General features: G+C 40.4%; 1 protein-coding gene across 2 annotated transcripts in view; it reads right to left on the reverse strand.

Moving 5' to 3' along the window:
• Positions 1-562: 562 nt before the first annotated feature.
• Positions 563-27,788, reverse strand: part of arb2a (ARB2 cotranscriptional regulator A) — a 164,538-nt gene continuing 137,312 nt past the window's right edge. For both annotated transcript variants that reach the window (XM_085181466.1, XM_085181467.1), the window contains exon 11: positions 563-3,045. In XM_085181466.1, coding sequence (XP_085037592.1) covers positions 2,888-3,045 — 158 coding nt within the window. In that variant the 3' untranslated portion in view covers positions 563-2,887. The remainder of the gene's footprint in view (positions 3,046-27,788) is intronic.

The raw sequence follows: 27,788 nt of genomic DNA on the forward strand, positions 1-27,788 counted from the left end.
AATGATGCCGTAAAACCTCGCTGAGTTAGAGGGGGCTCAGTTTGCCTAAATTAACGACCAAAAAAAAAAAAAAAAAGGCATTACAGTTTATAGTTTGTTTTCCCTCTGACACACGTATCGCTCAGTTTAAAGCTCTGTCTCCAATACCATTACCTTTAAGGATTTTTTTTTTAAAAAAAATGCACAATTAAAGTTATGACCCGTTTCACTACAGAAATAAAGCAGCACAGCTATAGTAAAATATATATTTTTGACAGTTTAGAAAACTGACAAAACACGTGGTCGACTGTTTGGTAGCAGAGGCATGTTTGGTGGTTAGTATTGATTTCACGTTTGGAAAGTTGTAGATACAACGGATGTGACTTCACTTGACTTTTTCCTCGATCACTTTACGCGTTCAAAGCTGTCGTGGCCTGTCTGCGTTGTGGAGTTTCCCTTATGGTTTTCTAAATAAGTAACGTGCGCAATAGCAGCCGTGAAAAAGTCAGGACGATTAGCGCGTCCATCCCAAGAAAACAAAGAAGAAGAAAAATGAGAAAAGGAAAAAAGGAGAAGCACACGGTTTAAAAATCAAGATTTAAAGTTTATTTGCTTTGTTTTAATTGGTTATTACAACAATGAAATCATGTAAAAGTACAGTAATTGCTGTGCTGCAGAAGCGTCGAAAATAATTAAGACCTTCAAAACTGAAATGGATCAAAAGAGAATGAAACTATTTCAGAATACAAGAAAAAAAAATGAAACCTGGCAGGAAACTTTCAGTTTCATAAAACCAAAAAGCTTGTGCTGTGATTAAACAAAATAGGCGTTTCTCAATCCAATGCAACAAATAATAAACCATCTGCAAAAAATAATGACTTCAAGAACAATTGGCGAAAATATTCCCCTTTTATTTCCAAACTGTGCTTTGGATTTAGGCTGCTCTTACATCTTTAGTTCCCTTCACATATGGCTTGCTGGATATTATTAAAAAAAAAAAAACAGTGAGCAGAATCTTGTTTATTCCTAAGGCAACAATATACAAATTGTAGAGTGAAAAATGAACTGATCATAGTTGAAAAGGAGAAAGATGAGCAAAGATATCTTGAAATGAAACTCATCAAATCAAATAATAAGCCAACTTCTTTTGCTGAAACCTGGAGAGATCTAAATCAAATTAAAAGGAAATTAGGCCTGCAACCATCAGCCGCACTTGTCTCATTACAGCAGAAAGATAATCCACAAAAGCCTTCAACCATACACACAGTGGGCAGAAAAGGCAGGATTTCAGTGTTCAGTGTGGAAGTTTAACAATGGAAACTGTTTTAAAAAAGGATAGAAAAGGGTAGGAATGTTTGAGAATGTGTGTCTAAGGTATCATATGATTTAGTATGCAATTTGGGGGTTTACTAATGCCATGACACATTAGAAATGCACTCCATTAAGCCTTGAGTGCTTTATAAAACATACCAGCTTTATGGAAAAAAAGATCATGTTTAAGACACGCAGTCAGATTATGTGCAGCTGAGCAGGGAGCTGACTTTGTCACTTCTAAGTACACAAGAAGAGTACTTTGGTGCGAGGAAAAAAACTGATATGTTACATTTCTCCAACATCTAAGGAAATATCATTCCGGCTTAGAATAATATTGAAATCTTGGATTTCATGACATGTGTAAGGCAATATATTGAGGCTTTATGAGTGTTGTGAGCTGACTTCTGGCTCCCGTTAAAATGAGATATCTCACGAACCCATTTTGATGCCTGACTTTAAATGATTTTAAATATGCTCAGTGTCCTGAATTTTCCATATTCAGAACAGGTTGTGTTTGTTTTATTTGTTTCATCACATCCAATCAGCCACAGACATCAATTTCAAGGATATCAAACTGGAAAAAAAGGAAAAAGTATATATATTTATAATAACCAGAGAAATAAGCTCTCCACACTTTTGCAAATCAAACTCATAGATACACTAAAGTAAACACTTACTCACTTACTTGCGCTGAGAAAATATTGGCTTAATATTAAAAAATAAAATCATAGTCATAGTGTCTGTATGAGACACTGCCTTCAAATTTCAGAAATTACGAAAAGTCTCTCTTATTATAATAACTGCAATTCCAAAAAAAGAAAAGAAAAAAACAAACAGCTTAGAATCACACTCACAAATCTGAATGAGAAAAATGAGGTTTAAAAGTTTTTTTGGATTATGTGTGTGTGAATGAGTCAAACAATAATTATGAAGCAATCAAAACAACTGCTGTTAAACAAATGAGTTAAGAGTATTCACTCTTATTAAAAAAAATACTTGCGGTCGGTACAGGATTTAAAAAACCGAAATGATACCAAACTTACCACAATGTACCACACGGCATGAGCTAATTTCAGGGTGAGTGGTCCAGGCTTTAGGACCGGGGGGGATGATGGAGAGGAGACTGAGCGGTGCAGACTGGAGGGCAGGCGGGGCATTAGCTCAGTTCAGGCTGATGTCAGGACAATTAGAGGTGCACCACAGCGCATTGTGCACAGCGCCTGTCAACCTTAATCTCTGCTGCTGTGGCCCGTACCCGCAGCCAGGCCACAGCCCACGGGAAGCGCTAACACTCAGGCCCATATTGCTTTGACAGTTGCACTCAACCAGAAGTAATGCAAAACGTTATTGTGATGTATACACAGTGACCCTGTACTCTTGTCTCTTACAACAAGAAGGCTATGCGTGTGCAGAGTCAGGAAGGGCTGGGAGGAAGAAATGACACTCGGGGAAAACAGTGGGGAAGGAAATCTGGTAGGAGGTTACAGAGGGAGAGAGAGAAAATTTAAAAAAAATATCAGAGGACCTTTTCTGCACTTTAACCTCTGCGCCCTCCCCAAATCTCCTCTTGTTTTGAGTCACTGTTGATGGTTCTCTACAAATCTTGGTGCTTGTTTTTGTGGGAGCCACTGCGTGTGGTAACAGAGTTGGAGGTCTCCTCTGCCTCCTCGCCTTCTTTTGCATGAAACTCACTGAAGAACCTGAAGATAGAGTCGAAACTCATCCAGGAAGTCAGCTCATGCCTCTCTGTGCCTGCGTGGAAAAGATAAGCACAAGTGCATACCAAGATATTTACTGACTGTAATGTTATATGCAAGGAAACACATGATCACTGCTAATATAATTTAAATTAAAGCTCTGCATTCTATATACTTACCATGGCAACGTAATAAGTGAAAAGAAACAGACACTATTACATAAGATTTTTAGTCTCGTAAGATTCACAAACTCCCATAATGCTCCGTGCAGACCTAAACCCTTATGTGTGAGAACGATGGCAGCCTATGACCTGTTAGCCCAATGGGATAGCCTTAATATGTTATTCAAGCGGATACCTGATAATCAACAGCGCTGCACAACCAAGGAGATGGAAAGAGGTCCTTCCAACAAAACTAGATATATACACAATGGGTGCACTAAGTGAAACCAGTGGAGCGGTAGTCATTCGTTCCAAAGGACTAATTGAGAAAAGGCCAGACAGAAGTTGGAGAGCGATAACTAGTGAACATATCAGGTGGTCTGGCAGTGACGGGGGGAGGCAGAAGTGCAGGGTTTCCCTCTGACCTTCTCCAGGTTAGCAAGTTCCCAAGTTGGGGTCACGCTGGAGCTTGAAATCTGGTACATGCGCGTCAGGTTCCTTAGGGTTTGGGTGTCACAGCCCAGCCTTTTAGTTTGATAGCTCAACTTGATGGCAGAACACCTTGGCTGTGCCATCCAGTTGAGCTAGAACTAACAAGTTAGTTGTAACACGGAATGGTTTGTTTGTGCCACCTCTGGTTAGCGTCTGACTGCAACTGAACCTGAAAAATGGTGTCCTGCAGTTCACCCGATGCCTGTCATTAGATAAAACTAAGAGTTTCATACTTTGATAGATGGATCTCAGACATGTTTGCACACAGAGGAATGGAGGAAATCAAGAGTGGCTGTAAGGAGCTTTCTTTTGTGAATCTTTATTTTCACCTCTGCATCTGCAGCCTTTTCTTCTTAGGGACTTGCATTTGTTCGAAACAATATTACAATGACTTCCTGTAATTTTCCTGGGAGCATTTAAAAATCAAAAAGCAGTTAATGATTTAGAGCTGCTTGAAAAAAAAAAAAAGACGGTCCCAGGAGAGAAAAGTCGATAACCACAGCCCTTCTCAATGAATCGAATCTCTACAATATACAGACATACCTTTTTACCTCGGTTCCTTTTCTCAGTGCCTTTCACTTTCCATCCTGGCTTCCTCCTCTCCCCACAGTGCACATCGTATCAGCTATAAAAAGCTAGACTAGAAGGCCGCCGGGATACAATTAGGAAGCAACTTAAAGGCTCTCACACCATAGACAGCCCTCTGATGACCACTGCACTGACCCCATGTTTATTAGATTGACCCTTGCCTGGAAGCATTAATGGAGATGGTGTGTGTGCATGTGTGTGTGTTTATGTGTATGATTGTAAGCAGGTATAGGGTTTTGGGCTGAGAGGGAATTTGGGTTCCAGGTACCAGTGGTATGTTTGTGTGTGTGTGTGTAATTTGTGCGTACGAGTATATAAGGGGGTTCTCGATCATTCTGAGACAGGGGTTTGCACTGCACGCTATATAGCAAGCAGATGGCAGTCAGTGCCTTGGGTCAAATTTACTGGCCTGGCAATCATGGTAGTCAATAACCCAGCACTCCCGGTGACTCCACTACCTGTGTAGGGCTCATCATAACACCTATCCCTGGAAACAAAGACACAGCCCTCTCACACCTCTAATCTATCATTTATATCCAATTTGAGGCACTGTGATCTTTTTATTCCACCTCTTCTATTCTCCCTGTCTCATTGTTCTCTCTCTCACTTGTATTTTTACTTCTGTTTTGTCTCTTTTCTTTTTTCTGCAGAAGCGATCAATGCCACAGCACTTTCCAGTTCATCTTGAACTAGCGGTGAACTCCAGAATGCCGCCAGCGTCTCCACCCTATCCCATCGCAGTTCAGGGTCACCAGGGGGGTGTCTCTGTGCCGATATGCAAATAAGCCCGTGGCCCTTCAGTGACTCTGGCGTTAAGCTCCACCCCTTCTATATGGTAGAAGCTTTGAAATAAAATCCTCTCCCCCAGACAACCTTCGCACACACACAGATATAAACCCACTCTCATGTAGACTTAAACAGGCCTTTAAAACTTCCATCCATTCCTCCTTTAATAGCCAAAGCGTGTTGAACCTAATGGATGTTGTCATAGCTGAGATGTGACCACTGATTTAGAGGAGGAACCCCAGTGACCAGGCGAAGAGAGGAAGAGACAGAGGGAGAAGAAGAAGACAAGCGAGAGTTATGTCAGCTACACCACAAATCAAAGTAATATCTTTTAAAAATTGTGGAAATCGATGGTGTCATCTAGCTGTATCTTGTGGGTAAAGGAAACCCATAAACAGCCAATTAGCTGATAAGCAGACTGTTTTTTTTCCTTTATGAAGAATCGATTTTACGTGTTGGCAAAACAGCGTACAATGGACAAAGAGCTCACCCTTTTTAACTGTAACTTGTATCCTGTATTTAAACTAAAGTACACTGTGTAGCTGTTTCGTACTTGTGAAACAATTAAGTTGCATGTACAGATTTTAACAAGTTTACAGTAATGACATTAGCCTAATAAAGTTTGTTTTAAACACAATAACGGTTTCATTCATTGCCGTTTCAATAATGATGCTGTCGAGCTCCACGACACTGGGTATTGTCACGGGGAATACAGAAAATTGTCTTTAGTTTTAACAGTGTTTATAATTACACTGGAGGAAAAAACAAACAAACTTAGATTAATATTGCACGTAATGATGACCTGCAGGTAAGGCAACACATACACACGACGATGTTTCACTGTTTCCCTGTTTCACTCTAAGGCAGCAAAGAGCCGGTACAGAAACATGTCCTGTGCTGAGAGCTCCCTTATGTGCTCTGTGCTCAAGTCATGGAGCAGTTTCAATGTAGCGCCTGACCAGTGGCCTGTGTTTGACCATTCTGTGTGTGTTGTTTGAGCCTGGTGAAGCTGCCTCATTATGTGACAGACAGAGAAGAGTATTTGATCCTGGATATTTGGCCTCCTCTTCTCTGTCACAGCCACTGGAGCCCTCTCAAGGTAATTGACTGACTGTTTGATCTCCCTCTGACTCTGCGCTGCTACAAGATGCTGCCACACACACATAAACACATTCATCAATTGTAAGTGTCTACTCATGGATGGAACACACACATACACACATGCGGGCACAAACACACACGTATACTCACGCACACAGTTGTTATCACTTGTATGCAGTGAGGTAAGGGAACAGAGGAGGAGATTTTTGAGCTGAAAACAAGGAAATTCCTCCATAGCTATGGGCCATGCTTTCTTCCCTGCGTACCAAACGCTGCATGCTGTTACAAATGGTAATCGGCTCTGATTGTCACAAATTTCAAAACAAACGCTAGGTGACTGAAAAGCCAAAGTGACGCCCCGAGTGATACTCCAACAGGAAGTGCAAATCAAAGCATGCCGACTATAATTAGGTTCCATCTGGGCTACATTATTTAAAGCCGCAGCAGTTAATTGCTTGTGTACAAATGGCCTATTTTATTTGAATCAAACTCTTTTTTTTGTGATTCGTAATTACACTGATGTGAAGGGGGCATATCTCTTTGCCTCACTTATAATATAAATCCATATTCAAATTATTAAGAGTACTTTGAGGCAGGGGGAATGTAAAGTGATGATACTTTTCTTTGTGAGAATTGAATTTCTTTAAATAATTATGACTGCTTAATCAAATATGCTGACATTTGGGTTAAACATTTAATGAGCTTCAATTAAAAAAAGGAGATGAACAACGATATAATCACGGAAGAAAATATTAAAAAAAACCCAGAAAACCTAACAAGACTAATATACATGATATTATTTCACGCTGAAGCAAACATTTTCTCATTTCCTCTTGTCAACGTTTTCATCAAAAAAAACAAAAAAAACCCCACAAACAGTGTATTATCTTATCAATATCCTATTGACGGTAACCTAAGCTTTTGTTTTATCTCGATGTGAGGTAGAGCAGTGCACTGTGGTGTGGGCCTGCGTTGGTTGTAACCTTAGTCAGGCAGCTGTTTGTGGAAACTATCTGTTGCATGGATCAGCGGAGGAGAATCGCTATCTGTATCCTGGTTGTCAGACGATCGGATTTCTGTCCCTGACGCTCTCTGATATTAGATGATCTTCCGAGACTACGTGCGCAGTGTGCGCTGGCACTGTGTGTTTGCGTGTGTCTGGTTGTCCACATGCAGCGCACATAACTGACATACAGTCAGCTATGCTTGTTGTCACTTTGCTTGCCAACATGCCTAAAGGTCAAGAATGTCATTTCGTCCCACATGGCTGTCTGTAAAGGGGGTGTGACATGTTGCCACAGGAGACGAGGTCAAAGAGAGCCCGGGCAGGTGACAGGTGGTCTGCAACACCACCAGAGCAGCTCTGTCCTCTGTAACAAAACATGAAGATTATGTTTTCAGTCAAAAAATGTATTAAATTAAATTTTACTCTCCAACCCATTCCCTGCCACTATTCCCTAATCTCCATTTAGGATGAAGACAACAAATCCAGGAATAATCAGACTTTTTCTACACTGTGTGTCTTCAAATAAAAATAAGCTTGATCGGAGCAGAAACAGCCGTAAATACATCAAGACAAAGATACTAAAAAACAGAACTCATTTCATCAAATCAGTAATACCACTGTTGCTTCTTGACTTAAATTCATTTTTAATGCTTGTTGGTAAGTGGGGTCTGCCCAGCCCCCGTCTCTCTCATACTGCTTTTAATTACTTTGCTTATTATTGTGTGTTGTTGTTAGACAAAAACAAGGCAGAACTCATTACACATCCAGAGATGAGAAACCTGAATCAGTACCTACAGGGGCCGCTGAGGGGGCTCTGTATTTACTTAGAATAAAATGCAAACAGAAGAGAGACATAGAGAAACAAAACCGAGTGAAAACACAGTGAGCGGAGGATATCACATTAACTGGTTGAAATCATGACCACACATAAGCTACTTTGAATTCAAGTAGTTCATATGGAGAGTGGAACTTGTGACAACAAAGACTGCACAAAAGACAGTGAAATTCTGTATTTTTTTATTACTTACTTCTCATTTTATTAATCCCTCCAGGCTGTTATGTTTCCTCCCTACCGAGACACTGAGATTGCACTGAGTGCTTTTTTTATTTTAATGTGAATGAGTGGCCTTGGCCGTCATAAAGGACCCTTGCTTTTATGGACTTGGAGCAGAGTATTTACAAGATAACCCTGGTCCAAGGACTGTGGAGGCTATTTGATACCAGTGTCAGACTCTCCTGACTCTTCTTCAGTAAAAATCGAAGCCTGAATAATCCTTTGCCTCTACAGCACCTCTCAATGTCAGTTGTTTTACTCATCTCTGCTTAAAAGGGTTGAGATATTTTGGAATATGTGCTTAGCCATCTGCGTGTCGCTTTAATCAACATTTTGTATGCACCTTTTCTATCTATCTATCTATCTATCTATCTATCTATCTATCTATCTATCTATATAAATACTGCACTCAAGTTTACAAGTTTAATGTGAAAAAAAGCTAGCTCAACAGTTAGCTCTTACAGAAACAATTGGTAAGATGTAGAATAAAATCATTCAATTAAATTCACAAATGAAATTAATGAACCACAAAATTATCATAAAACATTTAAAACTTTAAACATATGTGAATTGGGGGCATCATTTGCATGCTATTTGGAAGAATTGGCTTGCTAATTTATTTATGGTGACAAAGCAAGAAGAAAATTAGTATAGAGTCAGTGACAAAGCTATTTAAAATATATGAACTAGTTTTGACAGTATAGTCTGAAGCTTCTGTTCTCTAATTATTAAAACACTAAGAATTGTATAAATTTGTAAATGCTTAGTTGGGTAATAAAATTTTTTGAAAATTATCAGTTGGATACACAAATTTTCTTATGCCCGTATGACACGTCCAAGTTTAATTCCATTTTTGTGTGTGAATTTTACAACATAGTATAAGGTCTGCACATGTACCTGTTGATTAGGTGTGAATATGTGACGTAAACACACACACACACATAAAAAAAAAGAGAAAAAGACTGAGTGTACATGCACATGTATGTTTATGGAAGGGCCTTGTTGGGAGTGCCACCCAGACATTAACACTGTAAACAGTGCAGGCCTCCTTCCCTGTCCAGCCCCTTTGTTCCATCTCCGCCACCATTGGTTGGGACTTAAATGGCAAACACTCGGGGGCTGCTAGCTCGCCTGACACGGTTTTGTTTTTGGCCTATTGAGGGGCAATGGAGAGCTTTTGTTTCTATGCCCAGGCACAACGTGTCTCAAAAGCAGCATGGCTGAAAAGAGAGGCCCCCACAAAGACTGTGCATTAGTGGAGGCACTACACGCATGCATATATGTGCAACTCAAATGGGACCAAGCACGGACACACACACACACACACACACACTGACACACACAATGCCTTGCCAAGGGTAGGTTAGGCCAGGCAACTTTGGCCAGACAGGATGGAAAAGATGGAGTGGGGTTAGAGCATGCGCACAAGAGAATATGCTAAATGCCAGACTGCAAACTTACTACTTCACTACATTTCATTCACTCCTCATTCGCATAAACACACAAACACCAATAGTCCACTTTACTGCAGTAAAATCTGCTGCACAAACCTCTCTTGCACTTCCAAGACAACACCAGGCATAGAGAAACACACACTCACAGCAACACATCTACGATATTAGAAATACACACATCACTCAGTCACAAAAGAGTTGAAGGAGGACAGGGCTAAGAGAGGCCCCCTTTGCACCTGTAAGAAAGACAGGGCGCATTCAGAATCGGTGGTCTCAGAATAGACAGCCTTGAGTGTGAGAACCCCCATTCATACAAGGCTATGGTGATCACACACACCTTCATACAATTCTCATTCACAACACATGTTGCCTAAGGTCTATAGAAGAATCTAGCAAGGGGACTAACAGTACTAGTGTAAGATTGATGCAATGCATGGTATAATCATTATCCAGCTAAAAAGCAGTACACACTGGCAGCAGAGAATTTGCAGTATATATATCAATATGCTTTGTAAAGCAGTCTCCCACTTGTTTTCTTTATATCAACCACATAATCATATAAATATTTCTATCACACTACACCTGATGCTTACATTGGATACACCGACAAAAATCCCTTGTTTCTTCACAACATCACCGGTAATATTGGCAATAAAAAAGTATTAAGTGCCTTGTAGATACAATTGCCATGACTAGCAGTTTGCTTAAATGGAAATAATCTTTGTGTTGTGGATGCAAATCATTTGTGGGATATACAATGACACATATACATATATAAACATATATGACAAAACCTTTGTGCACTATTACTTTCAAGCCAAACAATTTAAAATTCAAACATTTTTAAATGACTGTGCTATTAAGTTAACAATAGTATTCTCCCTTATGAATAAGAAACAAATCCTTTAGAGACACTGTATTAAGTAAAAACAACAAAATTGGATACAGCTGTGATCACTGACACACAAGTTGAACACATATTTGATTTCTTATTGGACAAATTCCACTAACATATAAATTCAACAATTTTCAACCTGTGAGCTCAGTTTAAGTACTTGTTTGCATCAGGCCCCCACATGGAAAAGAACTGCTCGAGTAATTTTAAAAATTTCATTGTGAGACTTGTACCAGATGGGAAAAGAATATAGGAAGATCTGTGGTCATAAAAGAAAAATAAAAACAAGCCATTAAAAAGTCAAAACACGGTAGCAGCATTAATCAAGAGGTGCATAACTACTTAACTATTGCTAATCAGAGCTGCTGTGGATATCCTCTTCAAGTGATGCCAACCATAGTACACCAACACTATTTAGCCATGAAAAATGGACCTTCAGACTTGCTCCTGGGGTCATATGACAGCTTACAATGTGCAAAGCATTGCACTACATAAAACTATATGTATTATGTTTTGTTTTTTTTTAAGTTTGTTATTATCAGCTAGAAACTGTCAGAACAAACTTTGCTAAAGAAGATGAAAATGAAAATGTGCACATTCTTTGTCCAGCTCAAGATAAATTTAAGTGGGGTCCAACATGTTTGGCGTGAATGCATAGCCCTGACAGTGAAAGCATGGAGGTGTAAGTGTGATGATGTCAGTATGCATGAGTGCAAAAGGCTTTGGGATAGATTACGTTTTTAGATGCCATGCCACTATAAATACCTGCTGATACACAAAAATACTGGCTAACATGATGACTCAGTCCCCGCAGGCTTGACAGGAGAAGAAAATTCCAGTATATGATGATGGTCCAAACCATACTGCCAAAATCTCAGCAGACTTTATAATGAAAAAAGAAGTTATAAAAAGCATGACCTGTCCAAATGTATCGCCAGACTTGAATCAAACAAAAGAGCTTTGTGTTGTTTTAAAGTGACAGTAAGTTCCTGCTGTGGGAAAAATATAATTAATACTATAAATCTACACTTTTAAGCTTACATTAGAGTAAAGTAAAGTTATATAATACAATTATTCAGAGAAGGTAAACTGTGACATTTAAGTTATGTTGCACAGGATTATACTTGATCCTATAGGACACTGTATATCACCAGTATCATCCTATGTAATGCTCAGAAAACAGTTGCTTTATGAGCTTAGGACACAAAACACAAGAAGTGCAAATGATCCAACTAGTGTAGCTGCTCCAATTTTACATTTCCACTTAAACCATACTGAACTGAAGGCACATTTTGTGGCCAGATTTTCATTGTGGCCTTCTACCAACACTTGACTGAACACTTCTATTTAGCATCTCCCAGGTGCAGTGGGAATATACATGTAAAAATAGATATCAGAACTACACAACTCAAAATACAAACCTACTGGCATGTACAAAGACAAAAATTCACATTCATGTGACATATGGCATATATATCATATTTATGTACGCTCAAGAGTTAGTTATACTGGTAACTTTTACACATACAAAACAGAGCTGGGTTAGAGAAGACGATCAATAAAGTGAGTAGAGGGCAAAAAAGTGAGAAAACTGCTGTGGAACATATGAACACTAGACTGATTTCTAATTTGGTCTAAGAGTCTAGCGTGAGAGAAATGTAATGTTGAAATCCTGCAACCAAGAGTTGTCTATGAACCTCTTTTTTCATGTTTTTGCCTCAAACACATGCGACACATGCGACACAAGCATAGAAGTACTTGTCACTTGACTTTGTGATTCCATGCTTAGCGACACTTAGAGAAAAGTGTGTGCGTGTGTATGTATGCGTGTGTGTATTCTGCGAAGGGTTAGACAAAAAGAGAGCAGAGAGTTCAGGTGGGGGAGGAGCAGACCAGAGGTGGAGATAGCAGAGAGTGGGTGTTGAGGGTGGGGCAGGTCTGAAATAGATCACTTAATGGAACAAAGTGTAATTAATGGGTCACCACAGATAAGAAGACGCTGGCTCTATCTGGGAATGTGCTAATAGAGCTGACACACACTCAGCAAGATCAGTGCAAACGTGTGTGCGTGCTGTGTTAGTGCATGTGTGTGCACGTTTTAAAGACACACAGTGGATAAATAGTGGGTGGAGAAGACTGGCAAAGGTGACAGGTTAACTTGCTTTTCTTCATGACAAAGATCTGTCATCTCTGCAATCAGAGAAAACCCAGAAAAGGAAAGGCACACACATATTCGCTCGCCACACGGCCTCCCTTGCTCACTAAAACGTTCCGCCCCACATCAAAACATGAATGATGTTATTACACTTGGTGAGCCAGCACGCTTTTAGTTGCAGGGATGTGGTTGTTTACGGAGAGATGGAGGAGAAGGAAGCCGCCTGGTCAAGAGAGGGTCAAACCTGAAGTGTTCTAAGAGAAGTAAACTGTCACAAACCTCTCCTCAAACTTCCTGTCTGTGTGTCCCTGCGTCAGGGGAACATGCCTGGAGCCAAGGGGGCCTGTGCATGTGTTTGTGGAAGCGTGTTGGATAAATCTATTGGTCTTGGAGCTGGGGAGGCTGGGGGGAGGGTTTTCAGACATCCACATACATCGGGATAGTGAGATGGCCAGTGATGGACATGGCAAGACAAAGAGGATTTCCCCTGTTTGTCTGAGAGCGTCGAGTTACCGCGTCACACACACGTAGAGAGAGAAGTCTGTCTCCGGGAGAGATTTTTTGAGAGTATGTGTGTGGCATGAGGCAATAGGTCATGCAACTTGTTGGCTTTGTGTGAAGGTGTGGGTGTTTATTTGTATGCTTTTTTCAGGGTCGCAGACTGGGTTGGCCTGTCTGACAGTGCTTTAGGCTACGTCCACACTAATGCGTTTTCGTTTGAAAATGCATTGTTTTCTCTCCGTTTTGAACTCCCGTCCACACTGAGACGGCACTTTCCTCAAGGAAAAACGTAGCGTTTTGAAAACGCTCTCGAAAACGCATACATTTCAAAACGCAGCTGTCCCGTCGCAGTTTGAACATACGAAAACGCAGACTTTCTAAAACGATGACGTATTTTAGTCATGTGATGCAGTCATGTGACCAAATAAACAAAGATAGCGGAGTGCATTATACAGCGGTTGTTTTGATTGCTCTCAATCTTGACTGCCCTAAAAAAGATGAAGATCAGTTTGTACATGCTCCAGATAGCTTTTCTTCAAATTCTTTAATTCTCACTCGCTTTTGCGCATGCGCAGGACTGGAATGTAAGCGTTTTCATCCGTTTCAGTGTGGACGCACGACTCTGTGAAAACGACTGAAAACGCTAGTGTGGACGCGGAGCGTTTTCAGACGAAAACGCCGTTTTCAAATCTATCCGGACTAGTGTGGACGTAGCCTTAGTCAGACAAGCCAACTACCACATTACATTGGAGTTCAGCTTTGATATGGAATAATTAAAAAATATACATAATAAAACAAAAACACAATTGTTGCAGTTTTTATGTAAATGGTCTTTTTATTCCATGACAGTCACCTTGACAAGTCAATAAATATAAAATGAAATAAATATAACAGTTCTGAAATGTAAGGGCATGACCTCGACAATAGCAAGCTGTGCAGCTCTTGGCACTCTAGGTGAATTTTAAATATTGAAATGTCTTGTTATGTGTGTCCACACTCCCTGGGTTGTGGACACACATAACAAGACATTTCAATATTTAAAAATTATGCCTGCCTGTGAGGATTTAACCCCTGAATGTAGCATCGGGGGTTAAATGCAAAGGGACGAAACTCTAGCCTGTTAGGACAGGGGAAGAACAGCTTCAAAGACTCAACATCAACTACTCTCTTTCTCGCATACACACACACACACACACACACACACAAACATGTATAAACACAAACTGACGGACAGTCCATTGCTCCCAGCATATCTCGAGTTTGTCCTTGGACTGTCTGAATACCACTGGAGGCATGATTTGAGAGAGCAAGTGGGAACAAGAGAGTGAGGGAGACAAGCAGAAAGGAAGAAAAAGGAAAATGATAGAGGGAAGGAGAGGGAGAGAAAAGAGGCACCCCTCAATGACATCTAAAGAGATAACTCACTCTCTAGAGCTTCTTCTCTCTTGCTATCACTTTCCCAGGCAGCACTCCTTCCACATAAGGCCTGAAGTGTCTATGTGTATGTGTGTGTGAATGAATGAGTGACAGAAGTGTATGTGGGAATACAGTGTATGTGGAGGTGAAAAGGCAAGAGATTTCTGAATCTCAATGAGATGATCTAAAGAGCTATCAAGCACAATGATATGCATACTACACACAGTGCATTGCATGTACTATGTTTGGCAAGAAAAGTGTTCCTGCTCTGACATCATGTTGGCTGTCAAAAATTGTGTAAAATCTATAATTAACAAAACAGGAAAACTGGTTTGCATGTAATGTCACTGTTTGATTAGATACATTGAATGTTGATAACACAAAATAACTAAGCACTCATATGTATTCATGTCAGAATCACTTTGTTGCACTCAGATGGCTGCTTAAGAAATGATGTACAGAACACAACACAAACAACAGCTGGCTTGTTTCTTGATTGAAAGTTAACTTTGGGAAAACAAAGCACCGGGCCACTGGCGGGTCATAGCAATGTTGAAAACATCCAAACAAAACAGCAGGAAAACACAAAGTGGCAGCATTGGACGATGCTGCCACTGTCGTCAGAAATGCTCCCCTATGCAGACACAGACAACTGTGGGGAAGAGTTAACCTTTTGATAAGCTGCTTCTAGTCCCAGCTGTATGCATTTTTCATTGAAATGTATGAGTCAGAAAGAGAATAATTATCTCCTCTCGCTCCGTGGAGACGCGAGGGGTTGTAGCCCCCCGTCTGGTCTTCATAAATCAACTAAGTCCTAAAACGAAGCCACACTGATAAGCACTGAGGAACTAAGCTATGCTAATTCATAACCCCAAAATAAAGGAAATATACACAGTAAACCTTTAATGGTTGTGCACAACGGCAAAGACATAGAGAAGTACACGATTACACTTGGAATACTAGACATATTCAAATCTTCCACTCACCTTATAATGGACACAGAATCACATTATGTATCTAAGAATATTAATGTTATTCCAACATGGAATTGACTTTAATACAAGTCTGATAAAAAACCCATCCAATAAAACTTTGACTCAGACCAGACAAGAGCACTGCTTCATGTAATCCAGCCTCCTTAGTCATTTTGATGAAATCCATGTATTTGTGCAGGGAAAGCGTTGTCATGCTTCAGAAACAGACAAAACATAGCATCTGTATCACACTATTTATAAAGCAATGTGTGCAATTGTGTATTCACTGTGGGTCTTGCAGGTATTTCTAATATTTACATTACATTACTTTTAATCAGAGTGTAATGAGAGGTTAGAGCCCAATAATGCTGTTGATATTAATTAGAAAAGCTTGTTGTATTACTGATGTCAGATCCTCTCTCACCTTATGCGATTATTTCTGTGACCTGGGTATTCTGTTTGACAGCCCTGGTCTAAAATGCCCCAATGGTTCTCATACTTGACAAACACATACGCACAAACAGAGAGAACCTGAGCAGTGTCTACTAGAACCAGGCAGGAACACTGAGCCCTCCTTCAGACGGGCCACAATCTCCTTCACAGGAGACATCAACATCTACCCTGGCACAGGGAGGGTGGGTGCACACCCTTTTCTTTGTGTACACAAAGACATACACAGAAAAGAAACAGAGCACCAACCTCTGCAGAGCTTTAGATCTTTATCTGACAGCATCAGCCAACACCAAATATACACACAGTCCTGTCCTGACCTTGTGGCACTTCAAGATTAATCAAAATTGCAGCTGGGATCAGAGGTGTGGTACAATGGGCAGAGAGAGTGATTCATTTTGTGTTAGTGTGTGTGTGTTTTTGGGTGTCACTCTACATGTGTGTGTGTGTGTATGTGTGGTAATAGTGGATGAGACAAAGTTAGAGATTGAGAGAGGCCAGGTCAGGGGAGGCACTCACCCTCTCAATCTTCCACTATTGACTTTAGAGCAGAGAGATGTTCCAGAGCAGTCAATGACAAATAGAATAAACTGATCAATAACCTTGCACTTTTCAGAAGGTACAGAGGCACCTTTAAAAAAAACAAAACAGGCGCTCGACTTGAACTATGCAAGAGGGGAACATTGATCATCACAGTGAGCTTCGCTAGGCTGCTTACACAGTTTTGTCTTCCACCCATGACCTGTGGAATGCTCTTCTCAATAACCAAAGGACCAAAGGTCACATTCAAACTGTATTTAAACAGCAAATAAAAATACAAAACTTGTAATAGAAAAATCAGAAGAAAATGCCTTGCCTGAATGCTGCAAGCATTAAAAAAAATAATTTGACTGAGTATGCATTAGGTGTAAGATGAAGTTGCTTGTTAAGGCAGGTGTTTAAGAAAAAACATGAGGTAGAAAAGTCAGCAGGACTGCACGCAGAGAGCAAAGGGAAGAAAACTGTGAGTGAGAGAGGCAGAGACAGAAGTGTGGGAAGGAAGAAAGAGGAGAAAATCTACCCTCTGCCATAATTTAAACGAGCCATGGTCTCCCAATGCTGTGTTTACAATGTATAATTTATGCCTCCCAGTTCAAACACAGCTTTATCTGCACTCAGCTGCTAAGTGATATGATTTCACTTTTTACAACCCCATCCCACCTCACTCACCCCCAACTAATCATATCCACTACAACCCCAGTCACTGTGTAATGTAGGCTGGTGTGATTCTGCACGCCTCATGCATTGGCTTTCAACTGTACAGCCCCAAGGGCTAAAGTAGCATATTAAATCCTTTCCTAACTCCGTCCTCTTCTCCCCCTAAAGGGAAAAACTGCCCGTCCTAGACACATACTTATGCACGTGCATTCTTATGTTCGTCTCTGCAAAAAGCACGGACATGTACACTCTGCACGCTGCAAAAGAAGCCTCATATGTTACGGCTGTTAAAGTTTCTTTCTGTATTTATTGCTGTGGTGGTGAGCAGTAATGTTCCATTTCACAGCTGCACACTTTGACCTCCCATCAGAGCTTTTCTAAAGACCCAATCGCTCTGAGTTGCAGTGCAATGCATAGCCACTTTGGTTACTTTAATGATGTATTTCTGTACATGTATAAAACATATCATACCATGTTGTGCTTTGGGTTTGTTTGCTGCCTAAAAGTCTCTGTTGCTGCACTCTGCCTGGACATCTTCACTTTTCTTCATACTTTACTGGCTAAAGAAGTGTGAGGATCATCTTACAGTTAAAAGAGTCTTAAAACAATACTTCTACAGTGAATAAGAATGCTGTTAGCTGAAAAACACTGGGAATGATTAGGGCCTCTCCATCAGTACTACAGTAATACTACTTTCGACTGCTCCCTTATCACACAGGGTCACCACAGCAGGTAGCAACACATTTTTTATGCTGAGTTTTATGCTGGATGTCCTTCCTGATGCCACAGTGTAATGTTACCCACCAGTCTATGATAATACCACACTATCTACTACAAGAAAAAGTCTTACTTTCAGAACCGTACAAGCATAAAAATATTACTAGTTAATTTGCTTAAAGGTATTAAATGTTCTGCAGAAGTCTTTTGTGTTATATTACTGCAGCATTAATGTGTAGGCTGATTTTTTTTTCTTCTGCAAATGTTTCAGGTTGAGCACATTTAAAATATTTTATATATATTTATGTAATTTAATCCACAGCAATGTATTTTTCGCATTTTTTTAAGATGATCAGTATCCTATGACTGAAGACAATGTAATGTTAAAAATCCACTATTAGTCTGGTATTAAAAATGAGAAATCTTGTTCTTCTTTGTTTTGTTTTTCCTCCAGAGCTTGCAGGCTCTTTCACATTTTTTCCAGTCTAATGTGGTTTTCTTGTTTTCAAGTATAACCAGTGGTTTGTACCTTGCTCCAAACCCTCTAAATTTCCATTCACCAAGGCTTATCTTAACTGTAAAAAAAGATACGTCTACCTCCCTGAGAGTCTTCTTGGCTTGGTTAGATGTTGCAAAAGGGTTTTTTTTTAACCAAAGAAAGAATTTTGTGATCACACATTTTAGTTGTCTAATGTGATCTTCCAGGCTGTTTGAGCTTGTTGAGCTTTCCACTAGATTTCTTCTTTATAAGAATGTAGAAATACTTGCTGTCTCTCTGATAGGTTTATTTATTTCGGTTGGATGACGGCTTCCTCCATTTGCATCACCGTCTCTTTGAACCTCAAGTTCAAAGTTGCAATGAACAGCTACCAAATTAAAGTTCAACACTTGGAATCAACTGCAGATTTCTTCTCTGCTTAATTCAGTACAGAACAATAAGGGGACAGGCCTCGTGTGGATATGAAACTGGTTGTGACACAATTGTCCAATTACTTTTGAGGCTCTGAGAACATGACTATATGAAATAAACTGAATGTAATTCTTTAACAATTACTATAACACTTCTGTAACACACCTTTCACTATACAGAGGCAAAACTACTGAATATATTATATTGTCAGAAATTCATGAAGTCATAGAATGTAGTGTAATGTTCATTTGATCACCTTTTATGTACTTTTTAATGTTCATTTTTAGTAACAACTTAAGAGTAAAACTGAAACTTTTGTGTTATCATACATTTGCAATTATCATTACAATTTCAAACATCTTTTGTAGTCATGTAAGGATTGTAAGGATTTTGTGACTCATATACAATCACCACATCTCTATTCCTAGACATATATTTTATGAATGGTCTATTAATACTACATTTTTATATTACACATCAGTGTATATGTACTTCTTTAAAGTATAGTCTCTCCTCTTTTTGCCAGAACCCTTTAGATAAATTTTCCCACCATTTCTTCCTTCCTTCAGTCATTTCTCTTTTATATTGTTCTCTGCCATTTCCTCCCCTCTTCTTTCTCCGCTGTCTCTAGTGTTTGTGCTAGCAGAAAATTCCCACTTCATCTCTGGGGAGAAATGCATTTTTTCCCTGTTTCACTCATCTCTCGTTCTTCTCTTGTGTGTTTTCCATGCTGGCAAAGCTTCCCCTTCCTGCGTGCAGCAGGGAGCGTGCTCTGTCTATGGCTGTCCCATAAGAGACCCTACAGTCTGATGTTCCAATCTCCTCATCCAGAGGGATGCTCTCTCCATGCTGCTGTCTCTCTGGCTGCTCATTTCTGTTTTCTGTATAACTTACAATGTCTTTTTTTTTATTGTCTCTGCATAGTTTAGTCTTTTCTATTTTAATCTGTTTATCTGATTCTTACCCTTTTGACACTTTTATCCTCACATGCTCTCATGCGCTGTCTCCCAAATGACACAGAGATCCTTAAAATTCAGCTTTTCCTCTTTAATTGTGAGATTTCTATTGTATTCTTTCCAGCGTTGAAATATATGTAGCCTTTCAGAAAAAGTAATCCTTACTCGTTTTGACAAGGAAAAAATTTGCAAGGAAGTATTTTGAAGATCTGGGTAGGACCTTTAACATCGATACAGAGTTTTTTTGATTTCTACTATAGAAGCAGTGTGTAAAGTCTGAAGCATCATAACTAAATCCTACTAGTTTGGTTATGATGCTTCAAATCTTACTAGGCTACAGATCAGAAACCACCTCCACATGGTTAGGGATTGTCCCTTTAGATATTGATCGGCCACCTAGGTCAACTTAAAATGGACACCATATCCTATGACCTGGATAATGGTAAACACAGATAACCTGATCACTCATATCACACCACACACTGCAAATTAGCGCTTTAAAAGAAGACTTTTACAAAGTCCTATAAAGCCCTATAAGTTTGTATTTTACAAACTTATAGGGCTTTCTGTTGTTTCTATCTCATAGAGCACTGCAAAATGTACTGCAACTGAGCTACATAAAATGGAGAGCACTGTTTCATATAATCGTAGGTCATTCTCCTTAACCATACCAAGCACTCTGTCAAAACAAAACTGGACGGGAAATGAGCAAGACCCTTATAAATAGTAAACTATATAATCCTATAGTGCAGTGCAGTTTACAAGAACTACTATATCTACGTGGTATGATAATACTGTTGTTGATAAAATCTGAAAGACAACATCATTGAGTAAACGGAAAATGCGAGACAGTTTACAATTATTGTAACTCTACTAGACAGTTTAAGTATAAATTGGAGAGAAAGAGAGAAATGCCAGTTTCCTTATTTTACCAATAAAATGTGGAACACAAAGGTCCAGATGGTAACAGAGCAGTTATGATGCTTATAGACATACCAGGAAATACCAGGGACTTATGGAGATATAAACAAGTTTTAGAAGATGAGTAAAATGTTCCATTTGCATAAAATCAGACTAATGACTTGACTACAAAGGAAGAGTTCATGTGTGGGTGACGTACCATCTATGGACAAGGTCTTTGCTTAACTATGCTACTTGTACACTCAATTGGGCAGCAATTATGTTTATGTTTTGACCTATGTATTTGAAAAAGCAACCGAAAAACAAAGAATCTGTTTTGGGTTAAAGTTAATCCACCTCTTTATATGTTGCTCTTAGCTCAGGACAACCCATTAATCCACTGTGTTCTCAGCTGGACAGAGAGGAGAAAGGACACACATGTCAGAACTTGTTGTCTGTGGGATCAAGAGCAATCACAAGGTAAAGAGCAAGCTGACTGTTGGCACAAAAGCAGATTTTGACATATCTAGGTAACATAATCCTTCAGTGTAAATGATGAGCGTAGAGGGCATCCAGTGTAAGTACGTTGGTTACACACTCTTCTGCCAGGCATATGTACATAGTCATACATCCACACACACATAGACACACATCTAATGAAATTGTGCATAATGTTTGTTTGGGTGGAACTTGAACCTGTCTGTGCCCCAGGGCCTCAGCCAAGCCGGTGTTTGTGTGTGCACATGCAATTACATAGAGAAAGAAAGAACACCTGGACACCTGGAATGGGCTGTCAGACTCACTGGAGCTGTCACACATTCCAGAATAAACGTGACCCCAGCTCTGAGGGGGGCACACCTGTGCCATGGGAGGCCCCTTGTCTGTTAAGGACCCTCGCATAAAAACCCTCATGGTGACAAAGTTGGAGGTGTTTAATTGGCACTCAAACTTACTCATTGCTAAAAAGGGTACTAATAAAATCTCTTCGAGTCACCTAAACAATGGGAAAACGGGCTGAAGGTGCAAAGAGGGTTATTGTTATACAGATAAAATAACTCGCCTCCTAGGTACTTAACTAGTTTGAGTTTGGCTGCCAAGGCTTTCGTAATACTGTGTAAGTCTGTGTCTTTGGGGCGGTACAGTGAGCAGCTATGCACTTTATGCTGCTGTAAGCGCTCATCAAAGCCAGCACCATGCATGAGAGCCAAGGTTCCCGAGTTCTTTGCTCGGTCACTGTGCTCGGGGCAGAGTGTGTGTGTGTGTGTGTGTGTTTCAAGGGATCAGGAAATTGTTTGATCACTGCCCTGCGCTGTACAGCCCAGCCATTAAAGAGCACTTTTAACCATTTGCTAAACAGTGACAGAAAGAAGTATGGAAAGAAAAATGAACCTGAGTAGGGATGGTGCAGGTAAACACAAAATAAGTGAAATGCTAAGCCAGAATACCTATAATACAACAAAACATAAAAAACAATCCAACAGCATAATCATGACGCTACAAACACAGACTTGGCAGGTCAGATAAATATGTTGGGTGGAAGGGAGGACAGTGGGCTTGGGGGTCCTGTCCTAAACTCGACCTGCAAATGCTGGCACACCCTGTCCTGCTGGTGGCTAAATAAAGAGCCCCAGGGTGGGCTGGGCTGGGCAGCAGGAGAAACAGACACAGAGTCTGCATTACCCGGCTAATCTCATTAGGGAGGGAGCCCTGCCAAGCTACCAGGGGTCAGCCAGAGTGCCACGTCACTCAATGCACCTTTGGCACTCCCTCTGACCTGCGAGCAGGTTTGGAGTGAGACTTGTGTCCAGCAATGGTGAGTTGTGATGAGGAAATGGGTTGATGGTAAAGGTGGTAACAGGCAGTAAAATTAAGAAAAAGAGGTAAACTGGATAGGTGGATTTATAAACCAAGAATCATCTGCATGTAGTACTTTCAGACATGTTTTCAAAGAGTAGCTAAACCTGAAACTTTGTGGATAAAGTGGATAAAAAAAGTAAAACAGTTATAAACCAAATGAGAGAGAGAGGGAAGCAGAAGGTGATGGTGAGTAAGAGTTAAAGATGGAGCTAAAGCTAAAGAGGATAGATAAGCAGCATCCTCTCCTGCAGCTTGGTTTAATGTATTTACAGCGGATTGCATCAGGGCGCTGTAGTTAAAAGGGCCATCGCCATCCAACGGGGTCATCTGTAGTGTGATGTGCCTCTCATAAAGGAGATGTGTGTCACTGCGATTAGAAACACACACACAATCACGCAGACAATGGATATCATATACCCACAGAAACACAGACAGAGAAACATACATACGCTTAAGCGCAAATGCTCACATGGTCAAATCTCTTTGAACAAAAAAAAGAAGAAAGAAAAAATAAAAGCCAAGAGTATTTTAAACTTTTGCCAGCTCTTTTTTTATAGAGCATACCCCTGTTGGCTCCTTATACATCTTTCTTCCCTTCTCTACCTCTGTGAAAACATTTGAGAGGGGATATGATTGCACTTTCAGATGTAGCTCATTGTGCTTGGTTGGGTTGGTGCCTAGGGCACATGCTGCTCCCACACAGGGTCAGACAAATTAGCTAAAACCAGTATAGCATCAGTACACTTTGGATTCTAGCCACCATCCCTGTACCAAATAACATCTCCACATAAGTGAAAGAAGCATCAAAACTCCTGGTACAGAACAAAGCGGGCATCCAAGACAATAGATATGAGACTGGTTAAGAAACACATAACATGGAAAAGAGGAGCTGCAGTGGAAGTGGGTTGCAAAATGGCTTGCAGAGGCAGGAGGAATTCAAAAGCAACGTGCCCGATACGAGTTTTGTCAATAAAATGTGCTCATCAGTTGTGCCACACTGTTCCCTCCAACAGTATGTTTACAATAGCAATACAACTCTGGCTTCTTCCCACTCACATGTTAGCTTAATAGGTGATTCCAACTTGGCCATCAATGTGAGCAAGAAGTTAATATACATATAATAAATTGTTGTATGTGTAAAGTGTGTTGAGTGGTGAGTAAGTCTATGTAAATGGTAAATGGCCTGTATTTGTATAGCGCTTTACTTAGTCCCTAAGGACCCCAAAGCGCTTTACACTACATTCAGTCATCCACCCATTCACACACCCATTCACACACTGGTGATGGCAAGCTACATTGTAGCCACAGTTATTTTGTAGTGTTTTTAAATTAAAAATTCCATAGTAAGAAAAACATCAATTTCATATTAATATCAACATACCTTTGGAAAGCACTGCTCATGGACCACACATGTATCCTGGCCCCAAAACATTACTAAAGAATAATCTGAGTAGTGCTATAGAGGCCAAAATACCATAGCCAGGTGTGTACAGTGGCCCTGCAGACTGAGTTGTTTAAAATCCTAAACTACTAAAATTCAATAGCTAGAACAGTAAGAGGGATAAAGAGAAAACAAGAGTGAAAGTAAGGCTAAAGCTGAGGCTAAGTTGAAGATAAAGCTGCTGCTTTGTGTGTGTGTATAAATCAAGCCTGACTGCTGACTGGCACATATTGAGGTGGGAAGTACACAAGAGGGTAACCAATGCAACCAGAGCCAGGAATGTCTATTAAAGCAACATGTGAATCGCCTTATTTGTGGATGAGGCCTTTTAGCTTTACTTTTATCATGTGCCACTGGCAAGGTGACATACCCTAAAGAAAAAAGATTCCAATCACTTTTTTCACTATGAGGCCAGGCTTAGAGGTATTTTGGTAAACCTCTGGTAACTTGCTATTTGATCAATGCATGTTGTATTACAATTTCCTGACTAAGTGAATCCTTGCCTAGTTGTTCGGCTGGTGTACTGGCTCTTCTGGATAACACCTGGGAGTTTATGTTATTATTGAGCTCTTATGAATACCCTCAGTATATTTGTAAGTGCTTCGTAAACTGTGCATAAGAGCGTGTACTGCATAATGAGGCCATCATCCAAAACCATTCTAAAAGAACTCGAGTCTGGGTAAAGAGAGAGCCAGCTAAAGAGAGAAGGAAGGGCACTCAGAGAAAGGTTGAGAGTTCACAGCTGAGTTCATGCGGACCCTGCACTGCTATGGGCCCCCGGCCAATGCTGAGATTGGGATAAGCCTCTGATGGTTCCACTGTGAAATGGGATCAGAGGAAGGACAGAGGGAGGGATGGATGGAAGGACTGAGGGAGGGCCAGTGGGAGGGAGTGTGTAACTGTATGAATAGGCCAGAGTTGGTGTTGAGATTTGAAATTGTTTAACAAGCTAGTTTCAGAATATGCTGCCAGGGACGGAGCTGATTGAATTGCAGCTGTACGGTGCGGGAACATGCTTGGAGGGATTTTTCTTCACTGATGTATAAAAAATTGGTGGAATTGTTGGACTTGATTAGCTTCCTAAAAAAGCCAAAGGAAATTATCTTCACTGTATCACAGTAAATATAAAAAATGACTCCATTTGGATAAGTGACATGATATACCTCTAATACTTTGAACCTGGTATATTATAAAGGACTGGACAGTTCTGGTAAACACTGAAAGTAAAAGTTATGAGTCAGTACGTTACAGTGCCTGAAGCCCACTACAGCAGGTGCCACTTTTCTAACAAAAAGCTGTTCCAGCTAACCTTAAAGTTACCTTAGTGTAAATGCTCCACTGTTGACTAAGAGTGGGAGTGCCCTTATCCTCTCAGCAGGGGAGAGAATCGCATAAAAGAAAAGAGAGAAGAGTGGAGAGATAAAAAAGTCTTTAGCAAAGCGAAGCTCCCTTGACTAATTTTGGAGGGGTGAACAGTACACAGGTCGGATGTGCTCCGTGGCACAATTTGCAAAATAAGTGAATGCACCACTTTGATAAATATTAATAACTGAGAACAGAGCAATTATGTAGCTATTTAGAAACTTAATATTTTACAGGTATAAGATATATATAATTTGTTAACCAAATGTAATGCCTCAAAAGATGTTTTCTCAATAAAATGAAGTGAATTTGAAATTTGTACATATATATTTTCTAACTATCTGCAACACATACAATACAATATAACAACTAATGTGTGTAAGTTTTAAATGCAAGAAGTGAGTGAAGTCCATCTAGAAGCAAGTGTAGCAAATTGGGAGTCTGAATCCAGGTAGCTATTTTAAAGCTCCTATTTAAGTCACCAAGGAGAGAACCAAATATTTAATTTCTTTGGTCACGTGGATATAAAAAAGAACTACCAGTTAAATCTAATAAAAGTGGTTTCAATGCTTTTTGTGCAGATTTTTCCAGAAAATATGATTTAAAAAGCATTTTTCCCCACTGAAAGTTATATGTGCCCTACACACCCTCACAGTTTCAGAACATAGTGTCTGAAATCCTTTGGACATCTATTGTGCAATAAATCAATGAAACAACATGACCGGCTAATTATTCCTATTTGAATGGATGAATGGCTCTTTAGGGGCAGAGGCCATTTTATGTGTCCAGTTTTCCAATATCTCTGAATGTCCAAAGTCGGGTCACAATGGCAGCTGGCAGGAAACCAGCAGGGTATTCCAAACGTCCTTCTCCTCAGCTGAAGTTTTCATTTCTTCAACCAGGAAGCATACCAACCACATGCTGTAACTACTTTAACCAGCTACTTTCGACATGGAGGACCAGCAACTCTACTTCAAGCTCCCTCTATATGTCCAAGCTCTTCACCCTCTCTAATAATGAGCCCAAGATACTTGAAATCCCTTACCACGAGCACTCTATCCCCCAACTGAGAGGGAGCCCTCTGTTTTCCAGCAACCATGGCCTCAGACTTGGAGGAGCTGACTCTCTTCCCGGCTGTTTCACTCTCAGCTGCAAACTGTTCTGGGGCTGAAGGTCATGCTCAGAATGAAGACAACAGAACCACATAATCTGCAAAAACGTAATTTTGCAGTTCCCAAACTGGACTCCATCTTTACCTGGCAATGTCTCAAGATCCTGTCTATAAGCAACACAAACAGAATGGAGGGGGCAACAAGGAGCAATCTGAAAACATGTTTGACTTTGTGCCAAGGATGTAGACAGAGCTCTTACTTTGCTATACAAGGACCTGATTCAGAACTCTATACTGCATCAGTACATGCCACAGATGTCCTTAGCTTTCTCCAAGTCCAAGAAAGACATTTAGACTGGATGGTTAAATTCCTGTGACCTCTTCAGAAGTCCTGCAAGGGTGCAGATCTGGTTCACTATTCCACACTAGAACAGAATCCACACTGCTCCTCCTGAATCCAAGGCACAACGTTCAGACGGAACCTCCTTCCAGGACCTTGGAATAAACTTTCCTTATCTGAGATCTCCATGCAACATGAATTCAGTTCAATTCAGTTTTATTTATATAGCCCTAAATCACAATAACAGTTGCCTCAAGGTCTTTTATACTGTAAGATAAAGACCCTACGACACAATAAAATACATACATTAAAGTGGCTTGTCAACCAAGACAAGCCAACAGTTCGGAGACACTTTCCCATCTCAGGACAAATCTCATCCTTAGCCCCTCAACTACCCACAGGAACCTCTGCCAGTGTAACTGGTGAGGCTTCTCCTCAACCTTTAGGTTTTGTCTTCTCCACAAGTTTAGAAGTTCCTCAAAAATTTCTCTCTGCCATCCCGCATTATCACCAGACCAGGTAAGCAGTTCCCCTGTCCACTAAGTGATGATGAGCTGCCTGGAGAAGCCCCATGAATCCAGGCCTGGAGGAAGATCCTAGTTATCTATTAAGGTTCTAAACCCTTTATGGGGCGATCGTGGCTCAAGAGTTGGGAGTTCGCCTTGTAATCGGAAGGTTGCCAGTTTGAGCCCCGGCTTGGACAGTCTCGGTCGTTGTGTCCTTGGGCAAGACACTTCACCCGTTGCCTACTGGTGGTAGTCAGAGGGCCCGTTGGCGTCAGTATCCAGCAGCCTCGCCTCTGTCAGTGCGCCCCAGGGTGGCTGTGGCTACAACATAGCTTGCCATCACCAGTGTGTGAATGTGTGTGTGAATGGGTGGATGACTGGATGTGTAAAGCGCTTTGGGGTCCTTAGGGACTAGTAAAGCGCTATACAAATACAGTCCATTTACTATGGGTCTATCGGGGAGTCCAT

The sequence above is a fragment of the Neolamprologus multifasciatus genome, chromosome 12 (genome assembly GCF_963576455.1).
Source record: "Neolamprologus multifasciatus chromosome 12, fNeoMul1.2, whole genome shotgun sequence".
Classification (NCBI taxonomy): Eukaryota; Metazoa; Chordata; class Actinopteri; order Cichliformes; family Cichlidae; genus Neolamprologus; species Neolamprologus multifasciatus.